Source organism: Ambystoma mexicanum, chromosome 2p (genome assembly GCF_040938575.1).
Source record: "Ambystoma mexicanum isolate Mex_15411 chromosome 2p, UKY_AmexF1_1, whole genome shotgun sequence".
NCBI classification, from domain to species: Eukaryota; Metazoa; Chordata; class Amphibia; order Caudata; family Ambystomatidae; genus Ambystoma; species Ambystoma mexicanum.
Genome location: NC_090923.1, coordinates 827,236,180 through 827,261,262, shown reverse-complemented (window position 1 = coordinate 827,261,262; position 25,083 = coordinate 827,236,180). Strand labels below are relative to the sequence as shown.

The following is a 25,083-nucleotide window of genomic DNA, read 5'->3' as shown; positions in this document are numbered from 1 at the left end:
CATTATAAATTGTTGGGCTTCAAAGGTGGGCATCTTTTATACTTTGCTAGTGTGGTTATTGGAAATTCCTATTGGAGATATATATATATATACACATACACACGTTTTCACTGCTGCCTACCTACGTAGTGGTCATGATCTTGTGATGTCACTTCCTGTGAGGATATCGAATGAAAATCAAGGGCTAATTTGCCACACTTGGCCCCTGCAAATCTAGCGTCGGTCTGGTATCAACAAGTAGGCAGCGTGACCTTGCTCTTTTCCTTCAGGGAATCATAAGTTAAATCATAAGAGATCGGGCAATGCCATCACAATTGGATCTTATGCATAGGGGACGCATTCATGAGGTGCTTCAGGAGATCTCACCCAACAGGGCGGTAGCCGGTATAAAGGACTGGCTTTAAAAGGTGAAGATCACACGTTGCCTAAAGAGTTCAGGGGTAAGCCATTGTGGGGCAATTGAAGACTAACCTTCATGAGCAGACATGTAATCAAATGCTTAACGCCTTACACCTGTGCAGGCACCATCGCCACCATGATGGAGAGCAATCTCTGCATCATGTGTGTGCCTGGTCTGCGAGCATGTAGATAGAACATGCGATGTGAATGGATGAGGGTGTCGGTAGATCTGAATAATGCAGGTTACGCAGCATGAACCCATTAGGTATCGCAGAGGAGCCCTTTCCCGGTTAAATGAACACCAAGTCATCTCGGTAGTGATTTGGTGCTCTGTAGAGTGACAGAAAATGTGGTCAGGAATGCTTCTTTAGTCCGAGCTGACAAAAACTAGGGAGGCACTGCGGTAGACTGCCTTACTCCACATTTCAGCATCAGCTGTTTTTTCCTATGGAGGGTAGAGTACGTCAAGGGTCCAGGTTTGCCTAAAAGGTGGCTCTTCTATTTGGAAAAAAGGCTTTGCCCTGAAGGGAGGTAACCAAGTGTAAGAGGATTCAATTCAACACTACAACTAAGTCAATGCCTAGTCTGGGATACTGAATGGAAACCCTTATTGATATATCTTTATGTCCAGTTCATGCGTTCTGGATGACTACCCCTATATAACACCCCTCTCTTGGAATCCTCCTGACCCCACTGAGCCAAGAAGTAGTTCTGTTTTGCACGTTTAAAGGTTTATTTGATAATTTAAACAATATATATATATCACACTTTATAATAAATTAATAATTGAATATCACACTCAATCTGAGCAGTAATCAATAATGGATAGTCTGGCACTGGCACACTTGTGAATAGGAACAGAAGAATAAGGTGGTAGAGAATGCTTTATATAAGTTCAGATGGATGTAATGTTGAATGAAATGCAATACAGAAAATACTCAATATGATTTCAACAAAACAATGTAATCACTTTTCTCTGGCAATCCCCTCCCCCCTTTATGCAATGCAAGGAAATGGAAGGAAAGCACACAGTTCTCAGAAATGCAATCAACTGTAATTCAGTTCGCCCCAGCAAGCTTAGACTACAGAAGTTGGAAACACAGGCCCAAAATGCTTTTATATGTGCTGGCAATGAAGTGAAAAATATGCTAAAATGCTTTTAATTCCCTCTAGAGGTTCAGGGTGAGTGGAATATACTTGGGATGAGTTCAGGCTCACTTTAGCAAGGATCTAGGAGTAACTAGCAGGTTAAACGAATTTTTGGCAACTGAAAGCAAGAAAACTGCTGTTTTCACATGTTGAGAAAATTGCAAATCGCGGCAAATTCGCGAGTGCATTTTTCGTGATTGCTGCAAAAGTATCGGGGCTAGGAATGCGGTTCTATGTTCGTAGAAAAGCCACGATTCCCAGCTTTCAGAGGAAAGTTACTGCAAGTCTCTAAGACAAACGGTCACGGAGATATGAGCGATATGGTAAAGGTCGTTTTTCAGATTTGAAATGTTAAAGTTCAAAAAGACAAGTGACAGCTAGCAACTAGAAAATGACAGGTGACAGCTTTACAAATGACAGGTGACAGTTCGGAGGCAGTTCTACTTAGATTAAAATAGATTGAATTATATTATTTTAACTAAGAGATTGGTTCTGCACAGTCTGCTGGGTACTCACAATATATTTTTGGAAATAGATGGGCCTCGCCACGGATCTAGTCAGGTTTTAGACTGGACTCTGGTCTGGTCTCTGCACTTCACAGTGGTCTGGGTCAGCTCTCTCTCTCTGGATTCTGGAGATTGATGGATTTGAAGTCTGGATCTCTCGATGTGGTATGGTCCGGCAGAGCGCATTGCAGCAAATGGAATTGAATGTCCCTATCTGTCCTGAATGTCTGCTTTTATGTGTTTTGAAAGTGGGTGTGTGTGCAGCATCACTAAGCTCTACCCCTCTCCACTTGTCATTGGCCACTTCATCCTCTTCCCCTTGATTGGGGGAATGAAATGAAGTGTCATCATGATGAGGTCTGTTTATGGTACAGAGAACCCACCCCTGTCAAATTACACACAATCTATATTTTGACCCAAAAGACATATTTGCACAGGTACACATTTGTTTAAAATTACACGCACCCATCACATCACAGGAGGTATACCCTGTCCCAATCTGCTCTTCCTGGGAGCTTGCATTCAGAAATGGCGACATTTGCACTTTTTAACTGATTTCGTAATATCGGACATTACCCCAAATTTACACATGTGCGCAAGGAGTATGGACATTAATTGATGAAGTGTCAGATTTTTAACATGCATACATTTTAAGTAATACCCTCTTAACTGCTAGTTTGCCCCCAGATCATGCCACCGGTTCTAAAAACCTCTTAAAATGTGGGCAGAAAAATCACCAGAATTATGGTATCATTTAAATAATTATGACAAGTCCGTACTATGAGTTATTCATCTTTTTCTAAAACCATATTCTGGCTACAGAGGTGTGGTTTCCCCCCAGCACAAGGTTGAATTTCTGGTTTTTCCAGTTCTGCCAAGCCAGCTTGCTCTCACAGGCAGTGCTCCTCCCCTTTACTTCCAAGGAGGAGCCACTTTTTACGGCCCCCATAATAAAACATTTGCCTGAGTCAGGACAGGGCTTTGTTCAATTTCCTGCAGAGCCCAGGTAATTCAATCAGGGAAGTGTCATATCCCTTTTGGTGGGAGCAGCAAAAGGGCAGCTAGGCCTGGGAACACAGCTGTTGTGCAAGTCTCAACTCCTGTCAGGGGTAGCTGGTGGGCAGAATTCAGTTCCTTAAGCCAGGCCCCAGCTAATGTCACTTTTGTTCCCCAGTTTAAGTCAAGACAATTTTTTACATATGCAGCTAGGATGCTGATTCTAAGTTTAAAACTATGACATTTAAACAATTGCAACCTATGTGACACTCAAAAGTAGGTCACTCATTTCTTTTAAACATTTAGATTTTTAGTGTCTTTCAGTCCAAATTTACTTAAACTGCTGAAATCCACAGCTCAGCCAGTCCTGTTATAAACCTTCAAGTCACTTCAGAATATAACTTTACATTGGATCCACCTCTCAGTAAGTCTTTCTTTGGCATGCTTTGGGTTCATCTAATCAGTTTTACACATATAAAAAAAATCTGGTGCTGTTTTAAAACGCCGGCTTTCTGATAGTGGTGAGTACTGGTACTGCACCCATTTTTGGGATTTAAGAAAATGAGTTCCCCACAAGTCTAGGTTGCTTTTGGCAATCAGCATTGCCATTCCCAATGGTTTCAGACTACTGTGTGGGTAGTCCAATGGTGGTTTTAGGCAGTGCCCTTCTGTGCCCATAACATCGGCAAAAATGAGTGGCAGCCTATTCTTTATGCACTTCTCTGGGCATTTTCTGGAAATCTCTGGCCATCATGATGTTTTCCATGTCAGTACTGCACAGTTTTGAGGTAGGGCTCGGATGTATGGGTAAAAACATCCCACAAGCCCCCCTCTTGCGATGGCCATTCTGTTTCACTGATGGGACTCGCAAGACCTGGGATGTTTCCTCATCTTCTTCCAATAGATGGCACAGTTCAGCATCTTTTTCTCCATCCGGTCGGATCGATCGGTTCTCCTCGCCGGTCCTGATGGGAAATTTGGGCGGTACCCCGGGCCCCCCTTGCGTCTCTGCTCCCGGTCTCCGGATCGTCCTCCTTGGCCAGTCTCGAGGTTTTCTTTCTCCTAGGATGACAAAGGAAGAGCGGCAATACCTATTCATATACATTTTTCCCCCCACCATTGATATAGTGGGGTGGCATATAAATTTATAGTCAAAACATATGGACATGCACATTTCTTTTTGCATTCAAAAACAAAAACACCCACATTGAGAAACTCAGAATTTGATAGGCGATATGTAGGATATTTTAAGTTAGAACAAATTAATCTGAGACAGTACCCTCTAGGATTCCAGAGGATTCCTCCAGTTGTTGCAGAGTGTGCCTGGGATGGCAACACTTCAACTGGTTGATGTGGACCCACTTGTCTTCCCCCTCTGCCAAACCGCCTTTGGGGATGCGGATCTTGTAGGCCACAGGGGAGATTTTGTCTATAATCTCATAGGGTCCCTTCCATGTAGGCAAAAATTTTCGCTGTTTGGCCTGGTTCCTTTGGAAATTGTATAGATAGACCCGGTCCCCCACCTGATATTCCTTCCTGGAAGTCTTCAGGTCGTAGTGGGTCTTCATGCTATCAGCTGATCTTTCTAGATTCCGCTGAGCAAAAGCATGTTGAAGGTGTTTCCTTAAATTCTCCACATACTCATGAGTTGTGGAGGCATTTATTAGTGTCTGCTCTTGGGTCCTGTAGAGCAAATGCTGAGGAAGCACCATCTTGCGTCCAGTCATCAACTCAAATGGTGACATTTTGGTTGCAGATGAAGGGGTAGATCTGATGGCCATTAGGACCAGAGGTAATCGGATATCCCAACTTGGCCCAGAATCTGCCACAAACTTCTTTAATATGCTCACAATGGTTCGGTTATATCTCTCTACTGCCCCAGAAGAAGCTGGCCGGTAAGCAATATGCAACTTCCTTTTGACCCCCAGTATCTCCCACATCTTTGTCATCACTTCACTGGTGAAGTGGCTACCACTGTCTGACTCAATCCTTTGAGGTAGACCAAAACGGGAAAAGATGTGGTTAATCATCAAGGCAGCAGCAGTTTCTGCCTTGCAATTTGGGGCTGGGAGACATTCCACCCACTTGGTAAACAAGCATGTCACAGTCAACATGTACTTATTCCCCCTAGCAGAGCGAATCACGGGGCCTACAAAGTCGATTTGTAAATCTGACCATGGCAGTGTCATCCCCCTCTTTTGGAGAGGCGCACAGTGCGTGAGGGATGATGGCTGAAATTGTGCACACACAAGACACCCCTTCAAGTATTGGTCGAGGTCCTGCCCCATGTGTGGCCAGTATGCAACCTCTCTTAAGATTTCAAATGTTGTGTGAAACCCCCTATGACCGGCGGTGGCCGCATCATGGGCGTGACTTAACATCAGGCTTCGGAATGAGGTAGGAACCACCCACTGATCGTGGCCAGCTTTGGATTTCCTTACCAACAAACCGTCTTGGATTCGGAACATTTTTGGACATTTCATCAACACTCTTGGGTCCTCTTTCCCAATATAATCGGTATCCGTCAGGGGAAAGTTCTCAGGGTCCTCAAGGTGCTGGTAAAATTTACCAATTATTGGATCCCCCTTCTGAGCGGTAATCAAATCAGCATCAGGGGTCTCCTTGCTCCATTGGGCAGTTGACAGATCATTGTGAGCATTTGTCTGGGACCTAGTGATAGCAGTGACCTGAATTTCCCCCAACAGGGACTCTATCTCAATTAGATCCCCTTGGACGGCCCCGGATTTGGCCAACTGATCAGCTAAGTCATTTCCAGTTTTGTCTGGTACCCTCTACTTTGGAATGACCCTTGATCTTTTTCCAATAGATGGTCATCTCATTCGAGGTGAGCAGATCATCAATGTTTTGGATCAACTTCCCATGTTTCAAGGGTTTGTTATTAGCACATAACATGCCTCTGGTTTTCCAATTAACCAGGTGCTCCACGAACCCGTTCCGTACATAATCCGAATCTGTGATTATGACCAGTTCGTGGAGTTGATGTTGGACAGCAGTGAGGATGGCTTGATGCACAGCCATCAATTCTGCCACCTGACTACTTCGGGGACCAATTTTGTATCCAGCGGAGGGTTCTGGGGACCCATTCACCCATGCATTCCCTACGCCGGCCACCAGTTTTCTCCCCGTTGTTGTCAACATGGTAAGAGCATCCATCCACATAGACAGTGGGCATTCCCTCACACTTGTCCTCTTCAAAGACTTTGTGTGGGGAATTAAGGTATGCCTCCGTGTTGTCCTTGATTTTTAGACTTTCGTCCTCGAGACAGTTTTCTCTGGCACAATCATGCAAGTCAGCCAGACCTTGCGCGAGGGGACTCTTCTTGTTTTGGCCATATCTGACCTCCACAGGAAAGCCTTGCATTGACAGAATCCAGGAAGTAATTCGGGAATTACTCACATTTCCGGCCCGGATTCTATCACTTTGGAGATATTGCAGAGGCTGGTGTGGAGTCTCCACTATGATGTGTTCCCCCTGGATAAACGGGCGGTAATTCTTCAATGCCCACACCGTTGCCAGGAGTGCCTTCTCACAATCGTTGAATTTTTCCTCCACAGAGGATAAAGTTTTGCTCGCATAGGAGATTATATTGACCTTGTCATGCTTTTGGTATAATACTGCTGTCAAGCACGTATTAGAGAACCCCGTCTCCAGGAAGAACTCCTTGTTTCTGACAGGGTAAGCTAGGCAAGGCGCTTGTGAGAGGCTTCTTTTGAGTTGTTTTACCGCCTCGGATTGTTCTGGACCCCATTCCCACTTGACCCCCCCCCCCTTCAGGAGATGAATCAGGGGTCTGGTGATCTCTGCGTAGCCCTCAATGAACTTTCTGCTGTAATTAGTCAGTCCAAGGAGGCTCCTTAGTTCCCGCAGAGTTGTGGGGTCTTTCAGTTTCTGAAGTGCTTCCACTTTCTTTTCCTGGGGACAGAGACCCTGAGGAGTAATCTCATGCCCCAAGAAATTAACACGGGTTCTACACCACTGTGCTTTCTGAAAGGAAAGTTTTGCTCCGGCGGCCCTCAACTGGGTCAGAACATAACGGATCTCCGCTATGTGTTCCTCCACAGATGAACTTTTGATGAGGACATCATCTACATAAGCCAGGTAACCCCTCGCACCCAGGTCGGGCATGGCCTTATGTAGGAAAATATTGAACTCATTACCGGAGTTAAAGTATCCGAAGGGAGTCCGGGTCCATGTGTACTGCTGGCCCCCAAAGGTAAAAGCCAGCTTGTATTGGTCCTCCCTACTGACAGGCACAGTCCAGTATCCATTGGTCAGGTCTATTGCAGTGAATACCTGTGACCCCTGGATCTGGGCCAGCCCTTGGTCAATGTAGGGAAGAGGCCATCGGGAAGTATGGACCCGTTTGTTGAGCTCCCTGAGGTCAGCGCAGAGTCTCCACTGGCCGTTTGGCTTTACTATTCCCAGCACCGGATTATTGAAGGTGCTGTGGATGGGACGGATTATTCCCCGGGACTCAAGGTTCTTAATTATTTCAGTAAGGGACTCCATTGATGCGAGGCAAGCGATATTGCTTCACAAAAACAGGAGTCATGCCAGGGTCCGTGGGGATTGTTGTTGTGTGGATGTCAGTGCGGCCACAGTCATACGAGTCTACCGCAAAGAGATCTTGGAAATCCAAGAAAACTTGTTTCAACTTTTGCTTTTGTTCCAGAGTCACACAGGCATCAGCTAGGTTCACTCTCTCTTCCACCATCTGCCTGAAGCCTGGAAAGACTTCTGGTTTGGCTATCTCCGCTGCCTCCTCCAGCTGGGTGGAGAAGTCCCTGGTCAGAGTGCTGATTTGGACTGGAGGCTTCAGGTGGGAAAGGCAGCCCTCATGGACTTGGAAAATCACCTCATCCTTCCTGAAGTCACAAGTCACATCTTCCTTACCATAAGGGCAAGAAGTGTACACCAGGAAGTTCCCCCCATGCCGGGTAAAAATCCTGTCTGGTGTTGTATTGTCATTACTGTCACTGTCAAAGCAGTCCTTGGGGATTGGCCCCAACAGTTCATTACCTAAATCTATGGAAAAATGTCGGTCATCAACCGCCATTCCAATAATGGTGCCTGCGGCTAGAGTAATACTCTTTAAGTCGCTGTTATCCACCTCTATTGGAATGGTGTCATGTTCTATGTTGACTAATGGAGTTGGGTTTACCCCCAACCCTTGCTGTTGGAGAGAAGCGTTTAGATGTATGTAAGCATCAGGGTTTTGCAAATATTGTCCTCTTAACTTTCACTTCCAGGGAGAATTGTCGGGTCCTTTCTGGGATGGTGACTTCCTCTTTGATCTGAATTTCCACTGCATAAGGTAGCAATTGAGCTGACCTAAATGCTTTTTCTGGATCATCAAAGCCCATGGGATTATCCGCTAATCGGGACCAAGCTTTGAAGTTTATTAGGTCCAAACTAATGGCAAAGCGATTGAGAATGTCACTGCCTAAGTAAAAGGCGGCAGGGACGTCTCGCACGACCCAACAATTGTGGACTATGCTCTTGTTGCCAATGGAGATTTTGAGCATACACCTGCTTGGCAGGAGATGTTTGGAATTAGGTGCTTCCAGGTCCATTTCCGATTTGTCTATCAGTTTGAAGGTGGGAATGGCTGGATCTTTTGGGAGTTGGTGGAACATGGCTTCGCTGATGAAGCTCTTACCGTTGTTCACACACACTCGAGCGAGAACAGAGTCCTTCCCATCATTTAATTGGACAGGGATGAACAACTGCTCTCCAATTTGCTGAATATCAGCCAGGCTCTGAGCTGATTTCACATCTTTCTGGACTATAGGAGTGGGAGTTTCTGATTGTGGATTAGTATAGAATTTCAGGGTGTTTCCTTCCAGTGTGGAATACCACCTTAAACTGGAAGGAAGGTTGATTTTCAGAAATAGAGAGGACCCCCCCATCACCAGTCTGTTGTCCTACTGCTATTACTGTCACGTCTGGAATTTGGCTATTCTGGAAGTGAAATTCTACTTGGTCAGATTTTTGTTCAACCATGTGGCAGGTGCCGTTTAAACTAACATGGTTGACACTCTGTTTTAATTTTATTGGTCGGCTAGTCTGGGTCCAGAGGACCTTGTTTACGCAATCTATTAGGGGTGACAACCTTCTCAGGAGGTCATTCCCTAGTAAACAAGGGGTGCCCTCTGGAGTCACAACTATGACTGGGTGTTTCAACTTGTGTCGCCCAATTTTAATGTCCAAGTCTGCCGTCCCCTCGACGGGAATTTCCTTCCCGTCAAAGTTCTGGAGTTGTCCAGGAAGTGAGGTGAGAGGAATTTGGGAATTCCCTCCCCTTCCTGCATTCAGTTCATCAAAGGCCCTTCTAGACAGACGGGTAGCTTGAGATCCAGTGTCCACCAGTGCCAAAATTGTACCCCGTCCCTGTACTTGTACCGGGGCATAGTATCTTCCCTCCTTCTCCTCAAGGGGGCACAGATAATGCACATTTTTGGACAACTGGTGGGCTAACTTTCTGGTTTTGGACATCGCTAGCGAAGAGATTTGGGCAGAATTCTGTGGAGAGCCTTGGGAATCTGAAAGAAAAAGTTGGCAACTGGAGATCAGAGCCATTGTGGGTTCCCCTGGCTCCGGGCCGCCCCCCCCTTTTTGGAGGCAGTCATCAGGATGGGTTTGAACCAGGGGATTTTCTTGCTGTTGGTTCTGGGATGAGATGGTGGGTGGCGGTAGCTCAGTCTCCACATCTCCCCAGTCTGGATTGGAATCCCTAGGGACCCATTTTTCTTTGGGAGGAGTTCCCCCATCTCTGAAGGAGAAGATCCTTTTCCCAGGATCTTCTGAGGATCCCTCTCCCTCAAATTGGAAGATCTGTACCTCCTCCTCAAACTGTCTGTTTGGGTCTTTTGTTTCTCCTACCCCCCCTCTGCTCCTTAGGAGGCAGACTTTCAGGGGCAAGAGATTTTGTTTCCGGTTCCTGGGTTTCCAGGGGCTGTTTACAATGAGGAAGGAAGCTTCCTCCAAGGCTTTACACCCCCCTTCCCCTTGTGCCTCCTCCCTGGGAACCGGTGAGTTATCGGGGTGCTGCCCCCGTCATTGTTCTGGGGCACCAGGTCCAGAGTTGGGCGCGTTCTGCGCCGGCATGCCGATCTGAGGGTTCTGTTGAGCCCTCAGTATGTGACCCAGATCCCATGCCATATTTTGGACCTGGCGCTCTAACTGGGAAACCCGCTCAGGCTGATACGGGGCCCTGTTTTCTCCCCTGGGCTGATCCCGGGAAGGGTAGCTATCCCTTCTTTGGTAGTACCCCTGGTTGGGAAGATTTGGATACCCCTCCAACCTTGGCCTCCCCTCTCCCGGATTCGGTTGTCTGGGCTCAGGGAATTGGGGAAAGAAGGATGGATGATTTTGGGGTTGGAAGTTGGGTGGATACCTGGGGACAAAGTTCTGCCCAGGTTTTGGAGAATTTCTGCCCTCCTGTGGGAAGTTGGGAGGGAAGTTCCCTGGGTTAGGTGCTTGGCTGGACCTCCCCCCCCTTGGGCTGGAGGAGTCCACACATAACCCAGGATGGGTCGATTTCCCTTGTAAGGGGGACTTACATAGTCAGGAGAGCGAGGGACCCCATTTGTGGGACTACCTCCTTGACTCCCTGTTTGTGACTGGCCCGAGGACCTTCTGGGCCTAGCATTATTAGGTGCAGGTAGGTTTTTAGGCCCCCCCATCTCCAACTCTAAAACGGGGGTGACCTTTACCTCTGCCACCTTGGCAGCAGCAGGGGTGTTGGCTTTGGGGTTTTTGGGCGCATTATTTTTATTTTCTATTGGCTTCTGCACCTCAGATGCGGGTGGCTTGTTCAATGACCCATTCTAAAGATCTTTTCTCATGAAAATCTCTCACGAGCTGGGTCATTATGTATTTGGGCAAGGCATGGAAAAAAGTATTAACAAATTCTCTGCTGTCTGTGCGCACCCTTCTGGTGGTCTGCGCAAAGGCACGTTTCAGTTCTTGCACGAATTCTTGTGGGGCCTGATCCTCCCCACATTGCAAATTGTAGGCTGCCTTGCGAGCCTCTTGAGGATTTCTGTGAATAGAAAAATGTTTCAAGATGGCAGCCTTATAGGTGGACCATCTTAAATGATTTTGGTCCTCCAGCCCCGCAAAGAAACTGGAGTATTCTGGTGGGAATGTCCATTTGACGTACTGGATGCAGCTACTGCTGTCCTTCAAATGGAAAGTCTCCATCATTTGCTCATAGAGCTCCAAGTGTTCCCAAACGGAGTACTTGGCGTTCTTATGATAAGGCGTGATGACACTCCTGATTGCCTTAATCTGTTTCAATGGGTCCTTAATCAAGGCCCTTTTTGCCTTATTGGCCTTTTTGGTTCGGGTAACCCTCGTCCATTCGTCCTCTGACTCAGAGGCACTGCTCCCAGAGGTTCCTGTCTGATCTTCCAGGCTTTCCCGGATTCTGCGAGCCTGGGAATGGCTGGCAGAATGTGGGGACCTGGTCTCCTGTGTCCTGTACCATTCAGAGGAGTCTTCTGATCCCTCCTTGCTGCCAGGATTTGATGGGTACCCCCCCCCACTGACCTAACTGGGCAGAGGTTTTCAGGATGCCCTTAATGGGCCTACTCTCCTGGGGTTCCCCATCAAATTGCACTGTGCTTGGGTGCCCATACCCGGATGCCCGCCCCTCCATTCCTGGGTGGTACTGGCCTATGAGCCCCATGCTTCTGGCTGGATAGTAATCTGCCATCCCTGTGGCCCTGTGCTCATGTGCGCCAGGGGACATGGGGGTGGCAGAGTCCAGGGACTGAGAGAAATAAAGGCCTCTGGTGCTAGGGCTCCTGAGGTTATGCTCAGGAGTTTCCCTTTCCCAGCGAACCTCATCTCTATCCGCCCCTGCTCCCTGTTGCAATGCAAGAGCCTGCGCCTTCAGTTCCTCAGTCAAGGCCTTACTAGACTATCAGTCTCTCCTGCATCGCTACCTGTTGTTGGAACCTATCATTGTGCTGGCAGAGAGCCTCATTCTCTCTCTGCGTTTCATGATTGGTCCTGGAGCACTGGGCCAGTCTTTGCTGCAGGAGGGTTACCTCCTGAGCTGTGTCCCTATTGGCCTGCTCCTTTCTTGCCAGAGCATCCTCCACCTTCCTGGTGTGCTCTAACAAGTTATGGTGTTCTTTTTGGAGGTCACCCAGTCCCTGGAGGGCCAGGTGATTTTCTTCCAATTTCCTTTTTAAGTGGCAGACTTCCTGGCCTAAGGTATCCCTTTCCTGACTAAGAGCCTGCATCTGTGCCGCCAGGTCGTCCCTTTGCCTTTGGAAGGCACCAGTTTTCTGACGCTCCTGGTCAAACTCTGCCTGGGTATCCAGGTCTTTCAAAATCAGTTTCTTGCTCTCTGCCTTCTCCCTATCTAGGTGGCTTTGCAGGGTGACTACCTGCTCAGCACATGCCCTATTGAAGTCTAACTGTTGCTCCAGCTTTTTCTGGCTCTGCAGTAGGGAGTCCAAACCTTCTTGGTACTCCTTCTGCAAGGCCAGAAATCTGGTATCCTGGTCAGCCTTTTCCTGTTGCAGGATGTCCATATCCCTCTTTATTTTAATGATGTGCTGTCTACTCTCATTTTCTGACTCCTGGCTCCCCTGCAGCCTCTGCTCAGAAGAGACCAGGTCAGATTGGACCTTCTCTAACGCCATCTGTCGCTTATTCGCCATATCTTGGCTTTCAGTACATTTATCCGGCATGTCTCCCATATATAGGTACAGGTATGCCGCTATCCTAACCATCTTGTCTTGTTCATCCTTAGCTTTAGGAGCCATGTATAGTTCACTCAGGGCCACATGTAAGGGACCCTGATCTCTCCATGTATCTGACCCCGTTTCCGTGACCTGTTGCGTGATGCCTGCAACCAGACCATGCTGTCCTGGTGAGTCCACTCACCTCTCACAAATAACTTATGTAAGAAGTGCTCTCTGGCTATTTTCATGTCTACTAAGGTCGTCATTCTGGAATTTGAGTTCCTTCCTGACTTACAGAAGTTTGTATTTTATTTTTGCAAAACAGACCTTTTCCTTAGAGCGTTCCTTTGAGTGCTTTACAGCGTAACACAGCGTGGTGATCCGACCGGATATGTGTATCTGGTTAGCTGGCACACTATTAATCTGCACAAGTGATAGATCTAACCCAAACGTCCGGCCCGAGCCCCCAATTTGTAAGAGGATTCAATTCAACACTACAGCTAAGTCAATGCCTAGTCTGGGATACTGAATGGAAACCCTTATTGATATATCTTTATGTCCAGTTCATGCGTTCTGGATGACTACCCCTATATAACACCCCTCTCTTGGAATCCTCCTGACCCCACTGAGACAAGAAGTAGTTCTGTTTTGCAGGTTTAAAGGTTTATTTGATAATTTAAACAATATATATATATCACACTTTATAATAAATTAATAATTGAATATCACACTCAATCTGAGCAGTAATCAATAATGGATAGTCTGGCACTGGCACACTTGTGAATAGGAACAGAAGAATAAGGTGGTAGAGAATGCTTTATATAAGTTCAGATGGATGTAATGTTGAATGAAATGCAATACAGAAAATACTCAATATGATTTCAACAAAACAATGTAATCACTTTTCTCTGGCAATCCCCTCCCCCCTTTATGCAATGCAAGGAAATGGAAGGAAAGCACACAGTTCTCAGAAATGCAATCAACTGTAATTCAGTTCACCCCAGCAAGCTTAGACTACAGAAGTTGGAAACACAGGCCCAAAATGCTTTTATATGTGCTGGCAATGAAGTGAAAAATATGCTAAAATGCTTTTAATTCCCTCTAGAGGTTCAGGGTGAGTGGAATATACTTGGGATGAGTTCAGGCTCACTTTAGCAAGGATCTAGGAGTAACTAGCAGGTTAAACGAATTTTTGGCAACTGAAAGCAAGAAAACTGCTGTTTTCACACGTTGAGAAAATTGCAAATCGCGGCAAATTCGCGAGTGCATTTTTCGCGATTGCGGCAAAAGTTTCGGGGCTAGGAATGCGGTTCTAAGTTCGTAGAAAAGCCACGATTCCCAGCTTTCAGTGGAAAGTTACTGCAAGTCTCTAAGACAAACGGTCACGGAGATATGAGCAATATGGTAAAGGTCGTTTTTCAGATTTGAAATGTTAAAGTTCAAAAAGACAAGTGACAGCTAGCAACTAGAAAATGACAGGTGACAGATTTACAAATGACAGGTGACAGTTAGGAGGCAGTTCTACTTAGATTAAAATAGATTGAATTATATTATTTTAACTAAGAGATTGGTTCTGCACAGTCTGCTGGGTACTCCCAATATATTTTTGAAATAGATGGGCCTCGCCACGGATCTGGTCAGGTTTTAGACTAGACTCTGGTCTGGTCTCTGCACTTCACAGTGATCTGGGTCAGCTCTCTGGTTCTGCTAACAGTGGTCTGGGTCAGCTCTCTCTCTCTGGATTCTGGAGATTGATGGATTTGAAGTCTGGATCTCTGGATGTGGTATGGTCCGGCAGAGCGCGTTGCAGCAAATGGAATTGAATGTCCCTATCTGTCCTGACTGTCTGCTTTTATGTGTTTTGAAAGTGGGTGTGTGTGCAGCATCACTAAGCTCTACCCCTCTCCACTTGTCATTGGCCACTTCACCCTCTTCCCCTCGATTGGGGGAATTAAATGAAGTGTCATCATGATGAGGTCTGTTTATGGTACAGAGAACCCACCCCTGTCAAATTACACACAATCTATATTTTGACCCAAAAGACATATTTGCACAGGTACACATTTGTTTAAAATTACATGCACCCATCACATCACAGGAGGTATACCCTGTCCAAATCTGCTCTTCCTGGGAGCTTGCATTCAGAAATGGCGACATTTGCACTTTTTAACTGATTTCGTAATATTGGACATTACCCCAAATTTACACACATGTGCGCAAGGAGTATGGCCATTAATTGAGGAAGTGTCAGATTTTTAACATGCATACATTTTAAGTAATACCCTCTTAACTGCTAGTTTGCCCCCAGATCATGCCACCGGTTCTAAAAACCTCTTAAAATGTGGGCAGAAAAATCACCAGAATTATGGTATCATTTAAATAATTATGACAAGTCCGTACTATGAGTTATTCATCTTTTTCTAAAACCATATTCTGGCTACAGGGGTGTGGTTTCCCCCCAGCACAAGGTTGAATTTCTGGTTTTTCCAGTTCTGCCAAGCCAGCTTGCTCTCACAGGCAGTGCTCCTCCCCTTTACTTCCAGGAGGAGCCACTTTTTACGGCCCCCATAATAAAACATTTGCCTGAGTCAGGACAGGGCTTTGTTCAATTTCCTGCAGAGCCCAGGTAATTCAATCAGGGAAGTGTCATATCCCTTTTGGTGGGAGCAGCAAAAGGGCAGCTAGGCCTGGGAACACAGCTGTTGTGCAAGTCTCAACTCCTGTCTGGGGTAGCTGGTGGGCAGAATTCAGTTCCTTAAGCCAGGCCCAGCTAATGTCACTTTTGTTCCCCAGTTTAAGTCAAGACAATTTTTTACATATGCAGCTAGGATGCTGATTCTAAGTTTAAAACTATGACATTTAAACAATTGCAACCTATGTGACACTCAAAAGTAGGTCACTCATTTCTTTTAAACATTTAGATTTTTAGTGTCTTTCAGTCCAAATTTACTTAAACTGCTGAAATCCACAGCTCAGCCAGTCCTGTTATAAACCTTCAAGTCACTTCAGAATATAACTTTACATTGGATCCACCTCTCAGTAAGTCTTTCTTTGGCATGCTTTGGGTTCATCTATTCAGTTTTACACATATAAAAAAAATCTGGTGCTGTTTTAAAACGCCGGCTTTCTGATAGTGGTGAGTACTGGTACTGCACCCATTTTTGGGATTTAAGAAAATGAGTTCCCCACAATTCTAGGTTGCTTTTGGCAATCAGCATTGCCATTCCCAATGGTTTCAGACTACTGTGTGGGTAGTCCAATGGTGGTTTTAGGCAGTGCCCTTCTGTGCCCATAACATCGGCAAAAATGAGTGGCAGCCTATTCTTCATGCACTTCCCTGGGCATTTTCTGGGAATCTCTGGCCATCATGATGTTTTCCATGTCAGTACTGCACAGTTTTGGAGGTAAAAACATCCCACACAAGTCAGATTGAAGAGTACCATAATTGGTAGCAATACCCGATTAAAATGCTGCCCCAGGCCGAAAGGGTTCTGAGGAAGAGGCAATAGACAAGAGGTGGTAAGATGTAGGTCAGAAAGCCACTAGCGTCTCCACTAGCTATTCATAAGTTGTGGGCCAAGTAGGTGAGGGTTGAGAAGGTGAATGTAAAACATGTCTGCGCTGTGCACTCACACAGTCCTAAGCACTTGCATGAATGCTTGTGGCGATATAAGAACCCCGCTGATCCAGCAAGTTGTGTTCTTGGGTGTTATCTATTCGGCAACACGTGGATATTCAACTTGCAAATAACCCCAGACACCAATACATGACTTTTTGCCTGCAGACGACTCTGAGCCCTCAAACCACTGCAGAGGTAGTGTATGAATACCTTTACATTTCACCTGTGTAGTTCAGCTTGGCCTCGCCATCTCTAAAATAAAGGGAGAAGCACATTGTTTCACTTTAGTGGTCCAATACTTCCCCCAACGGCTGCCACCCTACAGACGTCCAAGCAACCCAGGTGTAGGCTCCTCCACAGCTGCGAAAAAGGTATTCCTGTGCCCCTGTACAGGGAAGCGGCAAGCTACGGTAGAATATTCATGCAGGCACTCCACAGCTGTGAAAAAGGTATCCCTGTGCCCCTGTACAGGGAAGCGGCAAGCTACAGTAGAATATTCATGCAGGCACTCCACAGCTGTGAAAAAGGTATCCCTGTGCCCTGTACAGGGAAGCGCAAGCTACAGTAGAATATTCATGCAGGCACTCCACAGCTGTGAAAAAGGTATCCCTGTGCCCCTGTACAGGGAAGCGGCAAGCTACAGTAGAATATTCATGCAGGCACTCCACAGCTGTGAAAAAGGTATCCCTGTGCCCCTGTACAGGGAAGCGCAAGCTACAGTAGAATATTCATGCAGGCACTCCACAGCTGTGAAAAAGGTATCCCTGTGCCCCTGTACAGGGAAGCGGCAAGCCACAGTAGAATATTCATGCAGGCACTCCACAGCTGTGAAAAAGGTATCCCTGTGCCCCTGTACAGGGAAGCGGCAAGCTACAGTAGAATATTCATGCAGGCACTCCACAGCTGTGAAAAAGGTATCCCTGTGCCCCTGTACAGGGAAGCGGCAAGCCACAGTAGAATATTCATGCAGGCACTCCACAGCTGTGAAAAAGGTATCCCTGTGCCCCTGTACAGGGAAGCGGCAAGCCACAGTAGAATATTCATGCAGGCACTCCACAGCTGTGAAAAAGGTATCCCTGTGCCCCTGTACAGGGAAGCGGCAAGCTACAGTAGAATATTCATGCAGGCACTCCACAGCTGTGAAAAAGGTATCCCTGTGCCCCTGTACAGGGAAGCGGCAAGCCACAGTAGAATATTCATGCAGGCACTCCACAGCTGTGAAAAAGGTATCCCTGTGCCCCTGTACAGGGAAGCGGCAAGCCACAGTAGAATATTCATGCAGGCACTCCACAGCTGTGAAAAAGGTATCCCTGTGCCCCTGTACAGGGAAGCGGCAAGCCACAGTAGAATATTCATGCAGGCACTCCACAGCTGTGAAAAAGGTATCCCTGTGCCCCTGTACAGGGAAGCAGCAAGCCACAGAATGTTCGGGGCAACATAGAAACGGGCTAAGCAGGAGAATGTGGATTTATTTGTACTGTTTTTCAACACCTCCAAGTTTGAACACCGCCAAGTTGCCTTTACGAAGGCAGCCGATCCAAAGATAATCCTGGAACTGTGCGCCAAAGATTGTAAGTGGTAGTGGAAGTGACATGCTCCTAGAGCTCCTAATGAGCGCAAAAGATGGCAGGCTGAAAATCACAAGTAAAGGAAAAAACATAAACTGCAAAGGAAATCAGAAAGTTGACGAGGGAGCATAAGGGCCCCCTTATTGTAGGTATTGCGCAGAATGCTTGCTTGGATGATTCCCAAGCACTCACGCCGAGTCTCCCATTCCCGCCAGTCTTGGGGACATCCAAAGGTTCGAGGTTTCCATACCACACCCATCTCACAAGATAAATGGTCTGCAGACAGTTTAAAAAGACTAAAATAAACATTTTATTACTTAACTAAAATTGGATTAGCTTGAACACAACACAAACAGCAGTATAAAGTTTTGCACGAATATAAAACATTAGAAACGCAAAATAAGTTTAAATAAGATGCTCCGTCCAGTGGGTTGCACACTGCACAAGGGGAAGAGATACTGTAAGGGGAACTCTGCCGCTAGTTTCAAACCCATGGGCTTGGCAAATGTAGGCAATAATCAATTCCAGGCCCAGATTTCAGCTCTACCTCTCCACTTTGTAATAAGCTTGCATCTGCCCCAAGGGGAATTTTCATAATAAAAAATTAAAAAAATACAAAGTAAACCAACAACCATCTCACCAAATTCGGTCCGATCATTTTCTGCCAAACAAGTCAAAATAGAAAACGGTACACAAGTTGCCAAGGCCATCTTCTTTCCTTTGTGTAAAGCGTGTAATTCATGAATTAAGTTTTGACCACAGCAAAAATTTAAATGTTATCTGAATTCATCTAGTGGAGCAAAAACGGATTCCTTTTGTTCTACCTCCCTCACCTTGCGCATTTCCTGGTTCCCCAGTACGCTGGCAGCGCACTGGTAAAAACACAGACTCAACCACCCTAGGTTGTTGGGTCTAGCTCTAAAGGTTAGGACTAACTAACCGTTGACCTTGGAGGGGAGGAAGAGTCAATAATACATATTGGTATTGGATCCCAATACTTTAGGAGAAGCGCAAGGAATATCAGACTGGATCACTTGTGGCGAGCTGCAAGGATGAGAGCGTGTCTGTTGCGGTGTGCGTGGCAGGGAAATTGCAAATGGTGGTGAAGACACCAATGTTATCAGGTCTCTAAATCGAACGGTGGTGATTCTATCAGTTTGATGAGCAGATATCAGCTGCATGTATAGAGGGGAGGGAGGCAGACTAGGTGTAGGCTGCAATACTGCAGCATCTTAGGGATCGACCTTTCTGATGTGGGTGGACTCTGCCAGATATGATAAACCTGAACCTACTGAAGTGTTCACTTCAGAACAGCAGCAGCAGCAATGCAATCTTAGACCATTTAACCAACGAGAATCTTTCACATGTAGGTAAAAAGCAGATACGCTCAATATGCACACATGATACACTACACATCCAACTGATCTGCTCGGTCAAATGTTAGCAAAGCATTCTAATAAAAATAGGATCATTTACAATGAGCCTACTGCAACAAATGCATTAAAGCAACTGGATTAGCAAGTGTAACACGCCCTTTGGTGTCAAGTCCAATGAGTAGACCTTGCAGCATTCGCATCCATTGGTCACGCCCATTCACCCAAGGGAACTATTTACTTTAGGTCCAGGGAGCTGCCAGCGGGCAGACAGGGAAGGGGATTGCTTTGAACATTGGTGTTACTCCCACTTATAAGACAAGTACGCCGACTGCTATGGCTTCATTTCAGGTATACAGCGCCTTAGGAGGAATACTGAAGAGACGCCCAAGCCATTGGTTACAGTAGCGTGGGAAAAGCACCTGGACACCGGAGGAACATGAAGTGCTACCACAGTATGCATTACTAAGTCCAAGGAAAGCAACACATTCAGAGCATGTAAACCACACGGCAATCGTGTGTCTAGGTTGCAACGTGCTTTGTATGTCCTTATCTTGCTATCCAGTTTCTATGGGTGCTTCATGGCATTCTTTAGGTTGTCTGATTTGTAAGGATGTGTTCCCCACTCTGGTGCATGAACTTTGATAGACTTAAAATAATATGGAAGTGAAATCCCTGCACGGGTCTGGCTCGTTTTCATAGATATTCCTTCTCCTCGTTGACCGCTTCCATTTCTGGATGCTCTCCGATGCCATTTCTCTTCAGCGAGTTCTGTTTGGGAAGACCCGTCAACTTCAGCAGAAGTTCCTTGATGAAGGTCTGTTATGGAGAAAAGAGGTGCAACCGGTTAGGGCGTTGAAGTGTTTGTGTGCATTATATAATTTATATTTGCAATGACGTTTTGCACAGAGCGTCCCAAATGATAGTGCACATTGGGATGGGACTTCCGGAAATTTCAAAATGCATTTATTCTGCTGCACCAAAAAGCCACATTTTTCAAGATGTCTTCGCTAAGGTGAAAGAGTTGCGGATGCAAAGTGGAACTATAGCAACCGCCAACATTTCATCTGAAAAGTGTCACTGAATTAGCAGTCAAGTAGTGGTGAGTAGCCAGTGAACCCACCAACGTGTGCGAATTGGATATCTGCTAAGGTGGAAGAATGCATAGATTCAGTAATTTACCATTACATAAAAGTAGCCGTTACACAAGCAATCCTTAATGTAATTGTTGTCTTAGAGGCTGCAAACAAATGTGAAAAGCAATGGGATAAGTTAATGGATATTTTATAGTGAACTGAAAATCCCAAACGCCGTTTAAATGCAAGGCGACGTTACCATTTGTCAGATCAAAATACTTTATATGCCCAAGTTAATCGTTCCCCTTAAGTGCCATGGGCGAGGTATCTCGTCCTTGGGATTACCTCCCTGTTGCCAAGGGCGACTTAAGTGGTTAATGAAACAGAAAACGTTAAAAGGCAATGAATGGCGAAATACTAAAATCTCCAAAAAAGGCCCTGGCACTGGGGGGGGTGAGGGAACCCATGGCTGTTAAAAGGGTTTTGAATTGTCCGACGTAGCTGCACACTTGTACATGGTCAGTTGAAATTTTACTTGGATCACTTGGACCCAAAATTAATTTGGTCACGGGCCGGCATTCACATTTGTCAGAATCTACAGCAATCGGTTTAAAAGTTCATGATCTTGCAACTGCTGCCTTCCACTTCCAGAGACGTTACTGGCAGGTTGGTGGAAAGTGCTCAGAAACTCGAATTGCTGAGAATGGTTTCCCCTCCCCTGCCCACATCCAGTTCAGTGGTGGCTTCTATTGTGGGAGGCCACCACCTGTGCCCTTTCCTAAAGCCTCCAGGTCCACAAAACTATGCACTTGCATTGTGGAGTGAGATTCTTTCACTCAGTCCAAAAGGCAAATGTTCCTTGTAGCCATCAGATCAGTGCAGAGTCTGCATCTGCATTAAAACAAATGTTTAGATTCTTTACAAGTGCAAAGACTGCTTTTTTGTCCCTGTCCTGTCACACTCCAAAGTTGTACATGGGCCAGGGTAGAACTGAAGAAAGCCCAGCCCCCACATATGCACAGGGCTCCTGGGAGACCCAAGAGCTTGTGAAGTGGAGGTCACTGGTTTCACTTTCGTTAAGGGGCACTGAAAATCCCTGTCCATAGAAAATTAAGGCCTCTTAAACCTTCATGCTCCTGCCTCATGCTTTGGGCAGATCTAAATGCTAGCACCCCCCCCAATCCCCCCAGCTACAACATCAGCAGATACCAAAGCAGAGTGAGGTAATGGTGGAGGGGGGCACATGAACCCTCACCTCCTGCATCATACTGCTGTATCATACTGCTGTATCATACTGCTGTATCATACTGCTGTATCATACTGCTGTATCTGCAACCAGCCTTCTGTTCCTCCTGCCAGGAACTAGGCATCCTGGACCAGAGAGGACAGCATCACCATCTTAAAAGTTGAGCAAAGAGTTTGCATATGTGCTGTGAATGCAAGAAAGTTTTAGCGAGGGTTAATTGCATGTGCATGCTACAGCATTTGCAACAACTGTGTGGGTGTATGCGTGAGGGCCTGCAGCAGTAGCGTGATTGTGCTTGCAGCAAGAAATGTTTTTCCTACAGCATTGCTGCCATAGATTGGGGGAAAACAGAATCCAGGTTGAGACCAGGATAGGCTAAGCCCCGCTGTCACACATTTACAATTATCTTTTTGATAATACAATTGAAGGCAGTCTGCACTACCTTAGGTTGGTGGGTGACTTAAGCCCAACGTCGCAAAATATAACACATTCAATGTACCCAAGCTACCTCTGCCCAAGTGCCCTTCCTAGTCAATTTAAATTAAATTTGAAATACAATGCTCAGTCCGACACTCTTGCACTTAGCAATGAAGCATTTATCAATTCCTCTACATCCAACACGCGTTTCTGCCACTTCTAGGCCTTCCTCAGGGCTGTATCTAACACATATGCATGATCATACACATTTGTCAATTCACCGTAGGATATTCCCAAATTATCAAAATTTTAAACGAAAAAGGCAAGTACATTATCATATCATCATGTACCAGTATTGCCAACTAGTACACAACAATCATATCAAGTGTGGGAATTAGCATAATTTTCAAATATACACATCCAAACAACCATATTGATCATCCATATGGACATCAAGAAAATTTGAAAAAGTGGGAGAAGGGAAGACCAGGGGCATGGGGAGGGGGGGAGGGAGATAAAACAATCAAGACACAAGGGACATTAGTTAACTTGCATATTGCATTTTGAAAATGTTTTTTTGAAGAAAAAAAGGGAATGCGCACTTTACATGCAAAATAATTTAGTCTCTAGGGCAAGGCACTCCATTTAGACAACCACCTATTAATGCCTACAACTGGGATCAGGCGTGAATGATCTCTCATAAAGAAGAATTCAATTTGACCCATTAGACATGCCAACGTGTCCTCACCCATCGATTGATAGTGTGCAACAGACAACCTTCACCCCAATTAGCAAACTATCCTCCTATTTAATAGGTAACTCAGACCAGCCTTCTATGGCTTCTTAATAGTTTCACTTCTTCTAGCACTCGAAATTACTTCTCCATATCTATGGAGATCCCTTTCCTGGATTGCAACACTGTCGAAGCAAAAACAAAAGCAATATTGTTCAGATAGGGCAAATCACACCAATATCTATTTGGCAACTCACTCATGTTATTTTACATACCCATAAACGGTGCACTTAAAAGGCAATCTCAATGTTCATATTGGTTTCAGTTGCATTCACTGTTGTGTGTTGTAAAAGTAATATTTCCTTAAACAAGTTGAAAAAAACAGTAAACCACTGCCTTGTATCTTTTATAGTGTATTTCTCCGAAACGCCATCTTCATATTCTGCCAAATACTTAGAACCTTACTATTGCAATGGTTTTTTTAGGCCCTGCTCCCTGTTGGGCATTCAGCGGCAGCGGCTTGAGTGTAAAATAAAGTGGGCACGGGCACATACATTGATATATATATATATATCATATCCTTGTTGAGCTCTCCATATCCTTGTTGAGCTCTCCATATCCTTGTTGAGCTCTGATGACAATCAGGCAGGGTGAGCGGCACTCTCCATAGTTGTAGGAAAAAACATCAGGACACAGTGTCTTTACTTGCAAAAAACTCTATTAGTGTTTAAAAACACAGCAAAATGAATTGTAGGCCATTAAAAATAAGGCACTCCCATTGTGTAAAAGAATCGCGTAGGGACGTTCACGCTTTTCGCGGCTAAACTCGCCGCTTGTTCAAAACCTAATGCCCCCATTAGACAAGTGATCCATTATAACGTTCGGAAGAAAGCAAGCAGCTGGTGAATGAATGTGAGAGGGTAGACGTAGCAAAGGAACTTACATGTTCACATGGTGCATTTATTCCCAAATCCCCTTACCGCCATCTTGGAAAGGTTACCCAGTCATGGGATTAATACCAACATGCCAAAATAGCTGGCTAACTGGTTTACATGGACCACACACTTGCACTTAGTGTAAATATTACTTACGTAGCATTGCAAATCTCATTTATTTGTGGAGCCCAATCACAACCTTTCCATTTTTTTGTATGGCATGTCCGTTAGATTCTGGACTATTACGTGGTTGGGCACAACTCTTTATAAATGGTGAGGTTATACACATAGCGGTCTAATGGCAGTATTACGGTGGACCAACTGTATGTTCCCCAAAAATAAATAAATATATATATATATATATAATGACGGCTTGACGGCCGTCATACTTGATTTCCATATCCAAACAAAACATGCGCCATTGCCCGCTTCAGGTGTAAATATTTACCTGTAGTTGGTAAGACAGGATGGTCATGAAGCAACTCGTGTTGATACTTCTCCATCTCTATTCGCATGAAACTCATTGCAGTTTAAGCAAAAAGAGTATTTGAAGTTAAAAACTATCAAATTGTGAGCAAGCTTTGAAGTGGGCAGTTATGGTTTGTTACTAATGCACTAAACTGGTTCATGACAAGTGGTTCTTTGCATGAACCAACTATGTGTAAATCCATGTGATTAACTTAGATGCTAGTTAACATAGTATATATTTATTTTTGCAGGGCCTGTAGTTATGGTTAAGTTGCTCAACTCAAACAAAAAGCACTTTTGGGGAGCTTATAACTTCGCCCCCCATGGACGAACTCACAAAACTTAGCAAAAAAGTATATGGGGGCAAAGTTAGGGGGTCCCAAAATTTATGGAAATCCTCAGATGCAATGGAAAAATGTTGCTCACACTGATGGGCCAAACCGCTGGACGGATTTTCACCAAATCTGTGCCAGGAGCATCAGCTTGGTCCAAAAATGTGCTTTTAAATTGGTGTTAATCCGTCCAGTAGTTATTTTAAAACCTGGTCAAAAAGTAGGTAAGAAATATTAGTGATATCTGGTCCGATCCACAGACTCACTTCCCTATTTAGTCTGCGTACATTCCCCTGGACCAATCCCCAGGATCAATCTAGGGGCAGCTGATTGGATGATGATAAACGTGAGGTGTCATATGGATCAGCGGATAGCACCGTGGGGAAAACGAAACCCATTTGGGATTTTTTGGTAGTCGAAAGAGGCGCTGGAATGGGTTGGGGGTGCTATAAAGATGATATGGAGCTCTTTTTCTAGGTGAAAAAAGTGGGTGCATGTGCCGCCCAGTCAATGGACATGCGGTAGTCCGCGGTCAGTGCTGTG

The 25,083-nt window shown here is 45.4% G+C and overlaps 1 protein-coding gene across 1 annotated transcript in view; it reads right to left on the bottom strand.

The window, feature by feature from the left end:
* Positions 1-18,246: 18,246 nt before the first annotated feature.
* Positions 18,247-25,083, bottom strand: part of PPP1R14A (protein phosphatase 1 regulatory inhibitor subunit 14A) — a 292,837-nt gene continuing 286,000 nt past the window's right edge. Inside the window, exon 4 of the mRNA XM_069644532.1 lies at positions 18,247-20,152. Within this exon, the coding sequence (XP_069500633.1) occupies positions 20,030-20,152 (123 nt within the window). The 3' untranslated portion in view covers positions 18,247-20,029. The remainder of the gene's footprint in view (positions 20,153-25,083) is intronic.